At 34.6% G+C, this 16,428-nt stretch overlaps 2 protein-coding genes across 3 annotated transcripts; one reads left to right on the forward strand and one right to left on the reverse strand.

Moving 5' to 3' along the window:
- The first annotated feature begins 1,884 nt into the window (after nucleotides 1-1,884).
- Nucleotides 1,885-6,907, forward strand: LOC116118613 (prolycopene isomerase, chloroplastic-like). Its single transcript, XM_031404605.1, has 13 exons — nucleotides 1,885-2,694; nucleotides 3,268-3,474; nucleotides 3,572-3,671; nucleotides 4,377-4,459; nucleotides 4,577-4,633; nucleotides 4,703-4,855; nucleotides 4,955-5,033; nucleotides 5,127-5,275; nucleotides 5,383-5,517; nucleotides 5,630-5,743; nucleotides 5,923-6,033; nucleotides 6,117-6,225; nucleotides 6,511-6,907. The coding sequence occupies exons 1-13, from the start codon at nucleotides 2,026-2,028 to the stop codon at nucleotides 6,582-6,584; spliced, it is 2,040 nt and encodes a 679-aa protein (XP_031260465.1). The 5' UTR covers nucleotides 1,885-2,025; the 3' UTR covers nucleotides 6,585-6,907.
- A 708-nt stretch (nucleotides 6,908-7,615) lies between these two features.
- On the reverse strand, nucleotides 7,616-14,083 carry LOC116118611 (ABC transporter G family member 22). 2 transcript variants are annotated; one of them, XM_031404603.1, is made up of 11 exons: nucleotides 13,980-14,083; nucleotides 13,419-13,828; nucleotides 11,148-11,218; nucleotides 10,392-10,627; nucleotides 10,166-10,321; nucleotides 9,791-9,974; nucleotides 9,303-9,611; nucleotides 8,718-9,005; nucleotides 8,272-8,556; nucleotides 8,080-8,187; nucleotides 7,616-7,957 (listed from the first exon to the last, which is right to left on the reverse strand). In XM_031404603.1, exons 2-11 carry the CDS (start codon nucleotides 13,810-13,812, stop codon nucleotides 7,736-7,738), a joined length of 2,253 nt encoding a protein of 750 aa, XP_031260463.1. In that variant the 5' UTR covers nucleotides 13,813-13,828; nucleotides 13,980-14,083; the 3' UTR covers nucleotides 7,616-7,735. The 2 variants fall into 2 exon arrangements, with proteins under 2 accessions (XP_031260463.1, XP_031260464.1); XM_031404604.1 differs by lacking the exons at nucleotides 13,419-13,828; nucleotides 13,980-14,083 and adding an exon at nucleotides 10,920-10,995.
- Between the last annotated feature and the right edge of the window lie 2,345 nt (nucleotides 14,084-16,428).

Raw genomic sequence — 16,428 nt, forward strand, 5'->3', positions numbered from 1 at the left:
CATTCATAAATCACAAAATCAAACCTCAACTACTATCGAATTTTGTCACCCTATGACAACAATGCACCAAGCAACACAATTCGATGATAGTTGAGGGCTGATCGTGTCACCTAAGAACAGAGTTAGCAAAAACAATACTAACACGAGTCTTGTGAACATAAAACAATCCATATATGTTGCATGTAGCTCAGTCCCAAAACAAATGCTTACATATCGGCTGGAACAAACAAATAGCATGGCCGAAAAAACAATGCTTAATCTTTAGACAAAATACAAACCATGAACGTTTAATGTTACTCAACGTCAACAATACAGGGAAAAACTAATTGCCCTTCACATGAACATACAGACAAAAAATACTCACTGTTCAACCGAAACTGTAAGCTGAAAATAAAATCAGCAAACATTAGTGAGCATATAATTCATGCTAATTGATTGCAACCAGAGACATACCAAATCAATGACGGTATTGAAGACTTAATAAACACAATTTGGTATGGAACATGTTGACCATTGTATGAACAAGTCAACTTTTTTCCCTGTAACCTGAAAACGAAATCAACAAAATCAACGAATTCACATTTTATGCCGATTAATCGGCAGAAGAGTCACACTGAATCAATGACTCTACCTAAAAAATAATAAACACAAATCGTCATTTCCTTGAAAACAAATATAACAAAATGTAATCGATCTTCATGTTAACATTGTTAAGGAACAATTATCCATTCGTATAAAATCTGGTACCTAAAAACGGAAACAACAAAAGTTAATTAATCTTCATATTAAAATTATCAAAGAACACACTTACTGTTTGGAAGGAATAACACAATCAATCATTCAAATAAATTGGCTGAACAGAAACAATCATTCAATCTAACAATAAATGTTAAAATAGTTGAGAGGTATACTTATAGTTTCGCATTAAAATAGTTAGAAGATACACTTACAGTTCAGAAGAACAAATCAAAATAACAACTCATCTGACAGTGTCAATCTGACATCTTGCCTTGTAAACAACATAAATAAAAAACCATCGATCAAAATGCACGTGAAGAACAGACATATTATTTTCACAAACCAAACTAACATATAAACAATTAAAAAAAGACCAGATGTATTGTTGACACTAACTAACAAATTGTGATGATACACAACTGAATATGAGCCCCTTTTATAACCCCTTATTTAGACCTTCCGAATACCATCACAATTAAATACAATTTCAATACGAAGAAAGTTTTCCAATGTCAATACAATGCACCTATATAATTATAGATACCAATCCTAGACAAATGTCATTAAACCACAATTAGTAATAATAATCCAATATATCTATATACTTGTTATTAATGCACATCTTTGGAACGTCAATGCAATGCACCTGTATTATTATTATTATTATTATTAATTATTAATTATTAATACAAATCCCATTTTTTAATTAATTTATAATTATAGATGGATCAATGAATATCAATCCAACGTGTCAAGATAGAACAATTTGATTGGCTTGTTAATCCAGTATGTCAAAATGGAGCAATTCTAGAGTTTCCAAAATGTGTCACATTACAAACAACGCCCATGGATATTTAGCTTTATATATATATATATATATATATAGGCTAAAGGGAAAATAACAATTTCATCCTTGAGGTTTGACATATCAGTGACATTTTGGCCCTCTATTAATTATTATTAATAAACTCAAGGACTAGAATGTCAGTAAAACTAAGGGATCAAAATATTATTAAAAACATTTTACAAGACTAAAGTATAAAACAAACAGTGAGTCCAGGAACTAAATTGATATTATCCCCGCTTAAACCAAAACCTTTTTATATCATTTCCTTCCACTTCTAAATTCCACTTCCTCTTATTTTGTCTCTGTCTCATCTCTAACCTCCAAGAATCATGGCTTGGAATCAAAAACTACTCCCTCACTATTTACATTTCCATTTCCATTTCCAAAACCAACTTTAATCCAACAACCCACTTGTTTCCAAAAAGACTTGCTCTGTTTCCATGGTAGACTTAACCTTCAATTCTCCACTTGTCAACCACAATTCTCAAGTTTTCAGTCCACAAAACACCATAAAGTTTAGTGCTTTAAGTCACAAACTTCAACAAATTCAGTCTTTTGACACTCAAAGAACCTTCAACATGTTTAGCAGTTACAGACCCAGAAGCCAAAACCACAATATTTTTTCTTTTGAACATGGTAAAGCCTTAGCTTTCAGTGATTACAAGCTCAGTAACTTGAAGCTAGGTCATATTAATGCTGCACAGAGAAGGAAATTCAGACCCAGAAAGGAAAGAAACAATCTCTCATCTGGGGATATGTTAAAAATAAAAACTTTCAATGGTTACAAGCTGGGAAGTGTAGAATTGGGTTATGGGGAAAAAAAGAGGAATAGGCACTTTGTTTTGATGGCAAAATCAGTTTTGAATGTGGAGAATGCGGTGGAGATAGAGGGAAATGGGGGAGTGAGTAGGGAGACAAATAAGTATGATGCAATTGTTATAGGGTCAGGAATTGGGGGCTTGGTTGCAGCCACACAGCTGGCAGTTAAGGGAGCCAGGGTTTTGGTGTTGGAGAAGTATGTGATTCCTGGTGGAAGCTCTGGATATTACCAGAGAGATGGGTATACTTTTGATGTTGGATCTTCTGTGATGTTTGGGTTCAGTGATAAGGTCAGAATTTGCTTGCTATATTTGAGTCCTTTTGTTTGTTATTTATGTTGAATTATGATGTGTCTGATTTTGATGAGTCTCAATGGAGTTGAATGCTTGAATGATTAGTTTATTAGATAATATGATAGGTTAATTACTAATGAATCATATATCACTCTTTAATTATGAACCAATTATCATGTAAATTAGTTTTGAAGAACTGTTCCATTGATGTTTCGGATATGCATTGTCTTTTAAGTTCTCGTCAAAATTGTAGTACTAGAAGAATTCAGTATTTAAATGAAGAAATGGCTCTTGATCATTAATATTTAGGCTGCAACTACTGCTTAACTAGTTCATTTTATTTAGATTATGTAAATATTGATTCGAGGTTGCTTATGTATGAATAGCCCTCTAGTTTCTTCATAGTATGGCTAATTCTTCTTGACTCCTGAAATCTCCATAATAACATTTTTGTTTCTTATGTGTTGACGTCTGAGGTATATTACTCCCGTTTCAAACTCATCATTGTCTTTTTTGCTTCATTTGTACTGGTAAAGTCTTTAAATCGATGGATGTCTCGAATATGGTCAGGGCAATCTGAATTTGATAACCCAAGCTCTGGCTGCGGTGGGTTGTGAGATGGAGGTTATACCTGATCCAACTACAGTCCATTTCCATCTATCCAATGACCTTTCTGTACAAGTGCATAGAGAATACAGTGAATTCATTGCTGAGCTCACCAGTAAATTTCCCCATGAAAAGGAAGGAATCCTTGCATTCTATGATGAATGTTGGAAGGTCTGTTCTAATTGAGGTGACTGTGACTTCCTACTAGTGTTTTGACCTTTATTGCGAGTCATAACTCACATTAAGAACTTTTCTACTTACTGGATAGATCTTCAATGCCTTGAACTCATTGGAACTAAAGTCACTTGAAGAGCCAATCTACCTTTTTGGGCAGTTCTTTCAAAAGCCTCTGGAGTGCTTGACATTAGGTAATTATTTTTAATTTGAAAAACTTGAAACTTATGTGATGTTGTGGTTTTTGCTTCTAATTAGTTGTAAAAGTAGAGCTAGATACAGTTTGGAATTATTTTGATATTGTGTTTTGGATATTTTGATAATTAATAATTTGCTCAATTGGAATTTTATTTCTGTTTGTATTTCAATTTTGCATTGGGTGGATATATTGTTGAAAACAAAAGGAAAACTCTTAAGCTACACTAAATTTGTAGTTTCCGAAATCAATATGTATGGAAAATGAAAGGAAAAGAATAATAATGCAACTTTAATAGAGCCAAGTCCTTTCTAGTTGAGGATGTGAAAAAGATTACTAATGTATTAGTCTTATAAAGTTAGTCCTGACTATCTATTCAAATTGGGATTTCGGTTTCTGAAGGATTTAGTTCAGTTATGTGATAGCACTTTGAAAAAGGGGCATGTTACAAATGGTTGTGGTGATCATTGATTTGGAATTTGATCTTGAAGCTCGCCCAAGGAAAACAATTGTATCTATTTCCAGTTTATTTTCTGTGATTCATGCCAGCTGATAAACTGTTCTAGAGTATGTTGAATCATGTCTTTCTTGATCGTATATCTTCTTTGTCTTCATTGTCCTTTTAAGTCACCATATTTGGATAAAAAACTTAAGGATTTCCTGGTCTTGGACCAATATGACCCAGTGTTGCTATTGCCTGCAGCCTATTATTTGCCCCAAAATACTGGAGATATTGCTCGGAAGTACATAAAAGATCCCCAGCTGTTGTCTTTCATTGATGCAGAGGTGTGATAAAGTCATTCCCAGGAACATATTACACATTCTTTTAATTTTATGGAGTTCAGGATCTACATAAGGCCTATCCACAATCTCAGAGGGAATTTTATCTGTGGTTTTTTGCAGTGTTTTATAGTGAGCACAGTTAACGCTTTGCAGACACCAATGATCAATGCTAGCATGGTAAGCATTTTGTTCAGAAGCTTTCTTGGTTTTATTGATATCTTGGTTTTTCACATATATTTGCCCCAGGTTCTATGTGACAGGCATTTTGGTGGGATTAACTACCCTGTTGGTGGTGTTGGTGGAATCGCAAAGGCCTTAGCAAATGGCCTAGTTGATCAGGGCAGCGAAATACTCTACAAGGCAAACGTAACTGGCATTGTACTTGAGGACGGAAAGGCTGTAAGTTAGTCCATACTTTTGGATTATTGATCATATAATTTATATGCTCATTTACCAGTAATGATTATCTCTTATGTTAGTTTAGTTTTTGTTTTGTAGGTAGGGGTGAGGCTATCGGATGGAAGGGAGTTTTTCGCCAAAACCATAATCTCCAATGCTACTAGATGGGATACATTTGGTAGGACTCAGCTAAGAGCTTATTACTTTAATTGTCTATGATCTTGAGATCTTCTGTTCTCTCTGTGTTAAACTTTAATATATGGTTTGTTAGGGAAGCTATTGAAGGGAGAAAAACTTCCAAAAGAAGAAGAAAATTTTCAGAAGGTTTATGTCAAGGCTCCTTCTTTTCTTTCCATTCACATGGGTGTTAAAGCTGAGGTTCTGCCGCCGGATACAGATTGCCATCATTTTGTGCTTGAGGTATTTTTCTTTTTTCATTAGTTTTATTTACTTAGCAGCTTGGGGGCATTTAATTAGGGAAAATTCATATAAACACACTCGCAATATTTTCTTCCCTCGATTCTTAGGATAGCTGGACAAGATTAGAGGAGCCTTATGGAAGTATATTTTTAAGCATACCGACTGTTCTTGATTCATCACTAGCTCCTGAGGGGCGCCATATCCTTCACATATTTACAACTTCTTCCATAGAAGACTGGCAGGTAAGTTCAGTGCTATGAGTAAATTTTCAAATTACAAATGATAATCTCTAAATCATACTTGTATGTTTTATAGATTTAAATGAAAAATCTGAGGTGCTTCTGACTTTACTAGGGAATGTCTCAAAAGGACTACAATGCAAAGAAGGAACTTGTGGCAGATGAAATAATTAGCAGATTGGAGAAAAAACTGTTTCCTGGGCTTAAAAAGTCCATTGTTTTTAAGGAGGTATAATTCACACCTTCATACTGGTCAGTAATAGTAAGTATGTGACCTTGCATTTAAGGACGGGTACAAAATTTCCATCCGGCACACATACATCTCCATTTAAGGATGATATTTTTCTCTCCTTTTTTATTTCCTTTAGTATATTGTAGGCCAACTTACATCATTTTTCATTATGGCAGGTTGGGACACCAAAAACACACAGGCGGTACCTGGCTCGGGATAAGGGTACCTATGGACCAATGCCTCGTGGAACTCCTAAGGGCTTATTAGGAATGCCATTTAATACGACTGTAAGTCAATAGTAATGTATTTGGCAGTTTTAATACTTTAAACTTACTGAATGGACATGACCTAACAATTATGAAATTCGCAGGGTATAGACAATCTTTACTGTGTTGGAGATAGTTGCTTTCCAGGACAAGGTGTTATAGCTGTCGCTTTTTCAGGAGTAATGTGTGCTCACCGAGTTGCGGCAGATATTGGTAAGAGGCCTTCTTCCTGTGTTATTAGGTCTTAACATTGACTGGAATAAGTCTTTTCATCAACTTAAAATCCTGATTTTGTGACGTTAGAAGTAGAATATCAAAATTGACATGTGTACACAGTCAAAATGCATATGTTAACTCCTCAGTTCACGTCTTCTTAAAAATTGCCTTGCCTCGAGGTGCAGTAAGGATAAAAGATGACACTTTACGCTAACAATTCTCAATTGGGATTCAAATGTTGCTAATTTTTTTAATTTTAATTTAATTATTTATTTTATACAGGGCTTGAGAAGAAGGCCCCTGTATTGGATGCTGCTCTCCTTAAATTACTTGGTTGGTTAAGGACATTGGCTTGAGATATCCTATGAGAAATACAATAATGCTGGATGATTGTTACACTAGAGAAACATTGCTTGCTTCCTTGATACAGCTGTTATCTACAGCAGGTTGAAGACAAATATAATCTCTTTTGTTTTTCTTTGGGAGGTTTCCCTGCCATTGAAGCTAAGGTATCTCACAACTGTGGATATTAAGCAATTTTGGCTCATTAAATCACATCTTCTATACTTGTAAGGCTGTAACTTATTGTACAAGAACTTTGAGTGATCTACATGATATTCTATGTATTGTTTTTCTTGCTTAATTTGGTACCTGATACTCTATAAAATATTTTTGGTCATCAATGTGTATCATTAGATTATTATATTTTACTTTTTGTTTTGCATCTTCTTTATTACACAACCAAATTTCAGAAATTTGTTTCGAAATTTTGTAGTTGTGCATAACTCATGGTTAGTTACAGTTGAATAAGACTTCATTTGACTAAAATGTACAAACCCGTGAACTTGAGTTTGTGCTCAGCTAGTGTTAGATTTATGCTTGTATTGACATGCTCCGTAAATTTAGTCAAGCTATTAGCTTTATTTAGATGCATGATTATGCGTTTGGTTCTCTGTTTACACTTTTTTTTTTTTTTTTTTTTTGATGTCGTTTTTCTATGTGATCATTATCATTTCTCTTGTTTATTTACATTCATTATTTGATTGCATTGAATATCCTTAATGAGTATGTGCTATAATATATAGGACCAAAAGTTGGTGAACAAAACGACAAATATTGAGATTTGCATATTGTTTAAATTATTTGAGGCAAACAAGTTAGAATTTTTGAACCGGTATACATAAAACATATCGGCCTTTTCTCTAAGTTGTATAGATTCCATCAGTTGATTTTAGAACTACATAACCGTGGAACACTTTGATGAACTCGCTACTAGGTAAAATTGACATAGATGTCTAAGATATGATTCGAATTTCTGTCAATGCGAGTGCCTGGTGTGGTGCATGTGATGCATTGAGGAATTCTGAGATTTTGAAGACTGAAGAGATTAGATCAGTTTTTTTTTATAACCCTGGAACCGAAGCCTTCCAAATATAAGCTCTTGTATGCAGTAGGATGTGTAAGCTATAGAATCCAGAATTATGCTCTCTAGAAAATTGTACTATCTCTAAGCTCCGGATTGGAGCTTCATCCTCCTCAAAGAAAAGTATGCTAAGAGACGGTAGCCAAAAACCATTGCTACTAGGGCACAAACTTCTGTTAGGCCACTGTCAATTCTTATACCATTCACGGTGGGTGTGATCTGTTCGTACTGCACCTTGAGAAGTAGCTTATAAGTATGATAGTTGAAAGACATGTAGCGTATCCAAGATATGAAAACTGGAACCTTCTGCAAAATTGAAAACCCTATGTTAGCATTTTCATACTGGATGGACAGCCAACATCTGGTTGATAATGAAACCAATCAAAGAATTTGTGTATTCTAACTTCAGGTGATATCTGCACGTTTACCTTAACAAAGTAACCACCAGCCAGCATGAATGTCATCACAGTTACTGAAGCCAGAGTCGTGGCCCTTTTTAAGTCCATTAGTGTAGCACCAATAGCTAGTCCAAGTCCCTGTCATAGTGGCCAGCTTTAGTTGATTACATGGGTAATGATGCTTATAGTTTCTTTTTAGTTAGTTGTTATGAAAGGGCATACCTGAGCTGCAACAATGCAGAGAAAAACTATGAGCATGCTCAAGAAAAAGGGACCGGCGCTCAGTCTTAAGCCTGTCATGAAGTAGACAACAAGGAGGAAAAGTATTGGCAGTAGCAAATCAAGTGGAAGGTCACTTGTAGTCCTAGCCAGAAAGTATGCACTTAGTCTGTACATGTCAGCTGCTCGTTCCTTACTCAGCATGGCCCTTTCTTGAGGAAATGTGAAGATTGCTGTGAAGACAGGAAAGAATCCCCAGAAGACAGCAATGAAGAAAAGCAGCCCTGCCTGCAAGGTAGGAGGTTTAGTATCAAAGATGATTGTGTATTCCATGTATGATTAACATTTGCAACCTCTGAACTTGGAATTAGTTCACAATTTTACATGAATAGCTTGTCAATTTTATATTAGTGGTGAGAGAACTTGCTTTGACAAAACAATAAAATTACCTGATCTTGCAGGCCTTTGGGGCTTTTACTATCTGACCGCCACCAGAGTAATCCCAAGATGACTGCAGTGGAGAGAACTTGGGTGATCCTCAACCAACTAAAATAGTCATGTCGTCGTTCTTTAATTCCTCTGGAGAACAATATTGTATATTGCTCCCACCAGCTTGCTCCCCATTGTCGCTTTGGAGATGACACTTTTGACTTGATTTCTTCATCAAGGGGAATAGGGGCCATAATTTTCTTCTTCTCCTGGTCTGCAACTCGTGTCTCATAGGCCTCCACAAGATACTGCTTTCAAATTTGAAACATCAGTGAACAAATGATGGTTGTAGATGTTAGACCATGAATCACAAGTGACTTGCCTGTAGGACTAGAAACATGCAATCATGAGGAACTAAACGTGTTCAGTTGAGGAGAAGTAATTTAAACTTCATTGACCCTCAGCTTTTTGTGATCCAATTCAGTTTGAACATCAAATATTATGTTGGGGAGTACAATTAAAGGTGCAGCAACTATGCTATCAATATGCCGGATTCAAAAGATAATGACTTTGTTTCAGTTGATTATGGAAGCAGTTTGACCTACCTCATGCACTACTGCTGGAGATGGCTTCCCATTTCTTGTTTCATTATCTGAATTCTCCATTTGGACTCTATCCTGCAATTCTGATGGTACCGAAACATCATTTATGTTCCCATTTGCAAGGTCTAGCAAGAACTCTGCTGGGTTCATGGCAATCAGAGGAGAACATCCTATAGATGAAAAATAGACCATTGCTTCTGATGCTTTTCCGAAATAGAGCAAACTTCCTTTTCCAAGAAGGATCAACTTGTCAAATCTGTGGAACAGTCTGCTTGATGGTTGGTGGATTGTTGTCACCACGGTTTTCCCAGCCTGCCATGAGATTGCAACTGGTTAGTATCACAAGCTTTTCTACTCTCTCTCTCTCTCTTTACTTTTTTTTCTTTTAAAGATTGTATTTCAGCATCAGAGGGAATCAGCTTGAGACATTAGAGAAACTGGGTAGGATAGATTGCGAATTATAGTTGAATGAAAAAACTAGGGATAATAACCTCTGCAATGTCTTGTAACATCTTAACAATCCTTAAGGCAGTTGTAGAATCCAAGCCAGAGGTGGGTTCATCGAGAAACAAAAGAGAAGGGTTGATTATGATCTCGTTGCCTATACAAACTCTCTTCCTCTCTCCACCCGACACTCCACGGACGAAGGAGCCTCCAATCATAGTGTCTTGGCACCTGCGGACACCAATATTTGATGAGCTGCTGGAGATTGAAGAAAGAAGTGACTATTATGCTTGCTATGACCCTGTTAAATCAAAATTATACCTGTTTTTATGCAGTGTGTGAACTGTCTACTGCCATTTACAACCAAAGGATTGCAGGTAATTCCAGGACTAAATTATTAGCAAGGGGAAAAGGGGATTTACCTCTCCAGGCCTAGCTCATAGATAACGTCTATTGCTCGTTTTTCTTTCTGCTGTTTTGTCAGTGTCTTTGGCAGCCGTAGAAGGGCTGCGTATGTCAATGTTTCTTTCACTGTGAGGTGAGGAAACAAGACATCATCTTGAGTCACAAATCCTATCCTGCGATATTATTCATGTTAATCCAATGTATACTTCTGTGTATGTTAACATTTCTAATGTAGATTCTTACTTGCTCTTCAGGAACTTGGAATAGGGCTGGTCATTGTAAGTAATCAAACCGCTGATGGTCGGCTGCATCAGCCTGCCACCCAGCAGATTCAGGAGTGTTGTCTTTCCACTTCCTGAAGGTCCCATGAGTGCCAAAACTTCCCCTGGATTCACTGATCCAGTTATCCCATTCAGAATTTCCTTCTCTTCACTACTAGCTATTCCTTTGATTATCACCTTATACGAAACATCTGTAAACTGCATGTCACAAAACAAGCAAAACCCTCCTGTCAGTAAACTGAAACCAAACTTGTCGCAACAATCCGAAACAATTCTAACATTGCAAGCACGTAAACATTATCAAACTGTCGATACCCTTCTTTCCAAACCAAAGTTTGTGCATGTAGCATCACTCGACTAGATTCGAAAACACGTAAGTGAAATGAAAATGACTTTGCGGACTCAGGAAAATGAACTAAACTAGTTGATTTTGGAAAGAAGGGAAAGTCTTGTACATAAATGTCATATAAGATGAAACTTTGTACAAGACCTGAAGCTGACCATGCTACCCATGTTCAATGAAATGGATTGCTTGGATGCCAAGAAAATTTCTCCCTTCATTTTGCCTGTCCAAATAAGTAGTATTATCATCAAACCAAATCAATGCTTTGAACCCAGAAACCAGTGCAGTTTTTTTGGACTCCTGAAGATGCACTTTCTAATTTAAAAAACCAAATCCCGCATTGCATTTTATTGCATGCAGCATAAGAATTGTTACCTTGAGATAAATTGGCAAGGTGGGTTCTGTTTGAATCTTCGGTTTATGGTTTCCTGCTTCAATATCCTCAGCTGTAAATTTAAACACGTATTTCAAATGTTACTATCTCGAAGCTATTCTTATGATCTTATGGTTATGATATTCTTTGATTAAAAACAAGTAGTGATTTTCAATTAAATTGAAGCTAGCATAAGTGAATGAGGTCGTTCAAAGATGTGACTAATTATAGAATTTTTTTTTTTTTTTTAGATATAGAGGTATCCAGACCCACATTAGAGTCTGTCTAATCCCCAGGGCCACACAACATCTTACAAACCAAAAGAATCAAAGTAATTAGTTTCAGAAGTTATATTATGAAAATATTAATTAATCCTATAATTAATTCAAGTTTAAGTAATTATAGTACTCCATCACTATCATTGTAGTTAGGTTAATAATTTAATATATCTAATAAAATATCTATCAATCACCCTGACTTATTAATTAAACAATTAGAAATTATGAACTAAAATTGACTCAATTTGGGACCCTATTAATTCAATCATTTACTATTCATTACAAAGCTTCATCTAAAAATAATAAAAAGATTAAAAATACATGTTTTCGCTGATTTTATTTTCAAATATTGTTTTTAGAAAATGATAATAAACGTAATTTTTAATTTGAGGATACGAAACCAAAATTCTTCTTCCTTTTTTTTTTTTTTTTGTTTTTGAAAATCATTTTTTGTTTTTTTAAAACAAAATTGACTTAACCCCACCATAAGCTTATCCAAAACAATTGATACGTAAACTAAAAAAAAAAAAATAAAAATTGTAGGCATCTTAAATGGTCATGATCTCATGGGTGATGACCCACTTCAAATAGAATTTATTTGAAAATAGCGAAGAGTTGGTTCATGAAAACTATCGGTTGGCACAAAAGGGCACTTGGCGTCTTCATAGCTCAAATGAATTAAATGGTCGTGGCCTACTTGACCTTACTAAAAATTCTACTTTTTTGCCCAAAACCCATCTTCAATTACACAAAATCTATTAGTTTAATTGCATTATCACCACTTAACAGTTACCATTTTTGGACCTTATTTTATTTTATCTATAGAAATTTTGGGGTGCCCACTTAGAAACACACACTAAAAAAAAAAAAAAAAAAATAAATAAAAACCTATCTTCTTCAACTTGGCGTGTGGCTTTAAAAGACAAAAATTTCATGGTTCTACTATTCTTTACACTTTGTTGAGGAAATGATGAGAGGAAAAAATAATTTGATTTTCCATTATCTTAGTGGGTGGCTACAATATGTCTTTTCCTCACACACACGACAACATTGTTAATATATTCACATATATGGTCTTAAATTTTTGTTTAATTGTAATTGGGTTTTTTTTTTTTTTTTTTTGAAAAAATGATTATTTTGAAAAAAAAAAAGGGTTATTTTGTATCGAATAAAACAATTTTATACTAATTTTTTTAAGCATTATCTCTCATTTGAAATTATACATTACTCAATATTGTAATTGAATAAAAATATGGTGAAAACTAAAAAAATAGTTTAAAATTTTAATAAGGTGTGTAAAACTTTCATTTTGGTGCAAATATATAGTTAATTTTTCTTCTTTTAAGAACCTATGTGAAGTTTTTTTTTTTTTTTTTGGAAAAAAAATGCTTGTTGAAAAAGCTGTTTTGGTTAAAACCCCAAGTGGGTTTATAGCGAGGGCCCAAGATTCACCGGCTTCTCATGATTTCAAAATTATTGGTGTATAAAATCACTTTGCAGAAAAGCACTTTTCCAACTTTTCCAAAGTGGAAGGCTGGTTGTTTCTGTTCCCAATTTTGGTTAACTTTATAATTCTAAAATCTAACCTTAACTAACTTTCTCATACCCACAAATAAACTCTTCCCCAATTCAGAAATCTTAATAATAACCCAAATCAACTCATTAAAAATGACCCAAATTTTCTCCTGTTTTTGACCAAAATTTCAACTACTTATCACTATTTTCTACTCACCCACATGCTATACAATTGAATGAGAGCACACCTATATAAATATTTATCACATGTAACTTTTTTAAGACCACAGAATATTTTTCAAAATATAAAAAAAAATGACCACAATTAATATAGTCCTAAGTTTTTAATATTAAAAATTAAAAATTCTATTAATTAATTTAAAAAAAAATTAATGTATAATTCTCACGTAATGACAAAACGATCCATTTTTATCGTTTAGTTGTAACTTAAGAAGAGCTTACGAGTTGATAATTACTTACGTATATCATCGTCGCTGAAGGGTTTGGAGTCGGCGATTTCGTCGGCGGGGACGGTGAAGCCGGTGAAGGAGAATGAGAAGCCCAAGCTGGCGCTGGATGCCCGGCTGAGAGCGGCGCCGCTGCTTACTTCATCCAAGTCCAACTTCAGCTGTGCACTTCTAGACTTTCTGATGTGTGTATTATTTTTCCCACTCACACTACTGCGACCAGGTGATGCAGCCATCAGCAGGCGCCGGCTCGACTTCCTCGACAGCGTGGCACCGCCCCCGTCCGACGACACCATTCCGGCGGGAGCCTCGCCCGACGACACCGGTGACTTGAATGCTGCTGCTAGTGTCTCCACTAGTTGATCGGACTTTGTCCTCGTCAACCCTGATGAACTTGTCTTCTCCATGCTAATAATTTGCACACTTCGCCACAAAAATTACATAACAAAGAAAAAAAAAAACATATTGTCAATATATACACAAAAAAAAAAAAATTTTTATGGAGATGCAACTTTTAGCGACGAACAGATTCATATCTTAGAACACATTAAATATCAATGAGCTTAAGCCATACCTTTCTGTGAGTAAGAAATGGAGGAAGAAGAAGAAGAAGGTTTTGTTGGAGAAATGTGATCAAATTTGAGATAATAATACCCGAATGGAGTGACTAAGTTTATATATATATTAGATGAAATTAAGAGAAAAGATATGAAATATCCGAAACACCCTTTGAGTGATGAAGAAATTACGATGGTGGAAAGATATATGATAATAACGTGACTTAAGAACGTAAAGTTAAAAGATTGGATGCATCTAGCATCAGTCATATTCAGTCTGTCATATCATCACTACCGTACACGTGTTCGGACAATTCGTAATTCTCTTACGTGGCGTCAAGGGAGAATGATATAATATGGGCAGCCAATTTTGAGTCAAATTAGAATAAAAGGCTTTAAGTATTAATTGATCTTAACGTTATTAGAGAGGTGATAGGCAGAAGGCGTGCGGTTCCAATTTGATGTTTGGATTGCCCTTTTGAAGGGGAACCCTAATTTTTTGGAATTTTGTTTGAAGTCATATTCTTCCAAAAATAATTGAAATACTCTTTTTTTGAGTTGAAGCTTATGTATGGATAATTTTCAAGTAATTAGAATAAAATTAAAACTATGTGTTCGTGTTGTTTCATGATAATGATCGATCAATGTTCGAGTAATAATTAAAAACATTCAATTAATTATATGCATACAATATGTCTACTGACTCATCGATCAATTGATTAATTGAATTTGTTTGGAGTTGTATATACGAAGCTTTGCAATTAAATTGAGTATGCGGAGTTGGAAAAAACTTTTCATATACATCAATTTCATCGTATTTGTATCTGTTGTTTTAGTCAATATTAAATTTAAGTAGAGCGAAGTTGGAAAGAACTATGATTAACAATAAGAGAAACAATAACGGTCTTTGACGATGCCTTCAATAATTATGTAATTTTTTAGGGTATGCTTTTCTTTTAATTGATATTAAATTCGAGTAATGTAGATAGTTGTAAAAAACCACAATTAGCAACAAGAGAAACAACGATAATCTTCGATATTTATCTTTCAAATTACAATATTAATAATGTAATTTTTTAGGGTATTTAAATATTTTGAAGAATTTAAATCCTCGGAAATATACAATTTTTGTTGTAGTGTAATATTGTAAGATGCACGGAGAAAGTAATATCAACGTATACATGTTTAGCCAACCGACCATTTTGATGTGATGACTCTCTGATTAATTAATGGCGGCATGAGCAGCCTGCTTAAAGACTTGTCCATTTCCATGGAGCTTAACTATATAGTTTAAAAGCTCACCGCAATATTCCTACAGTTCGAAACAAAAATTCATCAAGTGGACCTACTGAGAAGCTTATTTTTTATCTATAATAGATATTCTTCTCAAATATAAACACTAAATATATACCAAAATACAATTTTACTTCTACAATCTAATATGTATATATACGCTATCTACACGACACTCATCAATAAAGTAATTATTTCCTACAACGGTTTTACAATAATCAATCATTTATGAATGTACAGTAACGAATATGATATGCATACACTTAGTTTATAATTTTTGGTTAGATATATATATAATCATTACAGGAATGATTCTCTTATGAGAATTCATATATCTTACTTATTTTTTTCGGTGACTGAGGGTGTACAGGTCAGCTTACACGCATCTGAACTAGTCTTTGAAACCTTGAAGTTAAGGACAATACAAGTCAGTTTGCACGCATCTCAACTAATCCTTCGAGACCTTAAAGTTAACAACCAAGTAAATCTCCAGTGATTATCCCTATTAGCAACTGAAAGGAATTGAACTCATAACTTCTTAAGTAATACAGTGGTTTTGTATTTTACTTATTGAGTTTAGAATTGTATAATCATTCTTGATTATAGACGTCTGTCATGCTTTCTTTAAAGTACATACGTCCAAACCTAAAAATGACTATAATTAATCAAATTTATAAAGAAAATTATAAATTTGGGAGGTGGGTATTTGTCCATATTGTGTAAATTTGAAAAGAGAAGTAGTTTGGGACATGAGAGAAGGGTTAGAAAGTAACGCGGGGGATAAGTGGACAATATAAATTTAGAGCCAAAAATGGGTGGGTGGATGTGGCTCCAAAAGGACATTTTTGGTGGTTCTTGATAAGGAGCTATCTGTCTCAGCTTTGCTGGTGGATGCTTGCTTCAACCACCCCTACCTCCACGGCAATTTGCCACGTCGTATTTCTCACATAATCCCCATTCCAATAACTATCCATTTCTCAATTCACACTACCATACCTCAATCTTAATTTTCCTAATATCATTTTTTTCTTTTCATTAAGCATCCACTTGTAGTATATCCAAATACAATCTACTTGCAATAAAAGAAATACTGTTACCTTGATATCGACGGCATGTATGGTATTCATACAGCGATGTCTACACAACGTCGGTGTATTACAAAAGCACCAATGC

This window comes from Pistacia vera, unplaced genomic scaffold (assembly GCF_008641045.1).
Source record: "Pistacia vera cultivar Batoury unplaced genomic scaffold, PisVer_v2 Contig849, whole genome shotgun sequence".
NCBI classification, from domain to species: domain Eukaryota; kingdom Viridiplantae; phylum Streptophyta; class Magnoliopsida; order Sapindales; family Anacardiaceae; genus Pistacia; species Pistacia vera.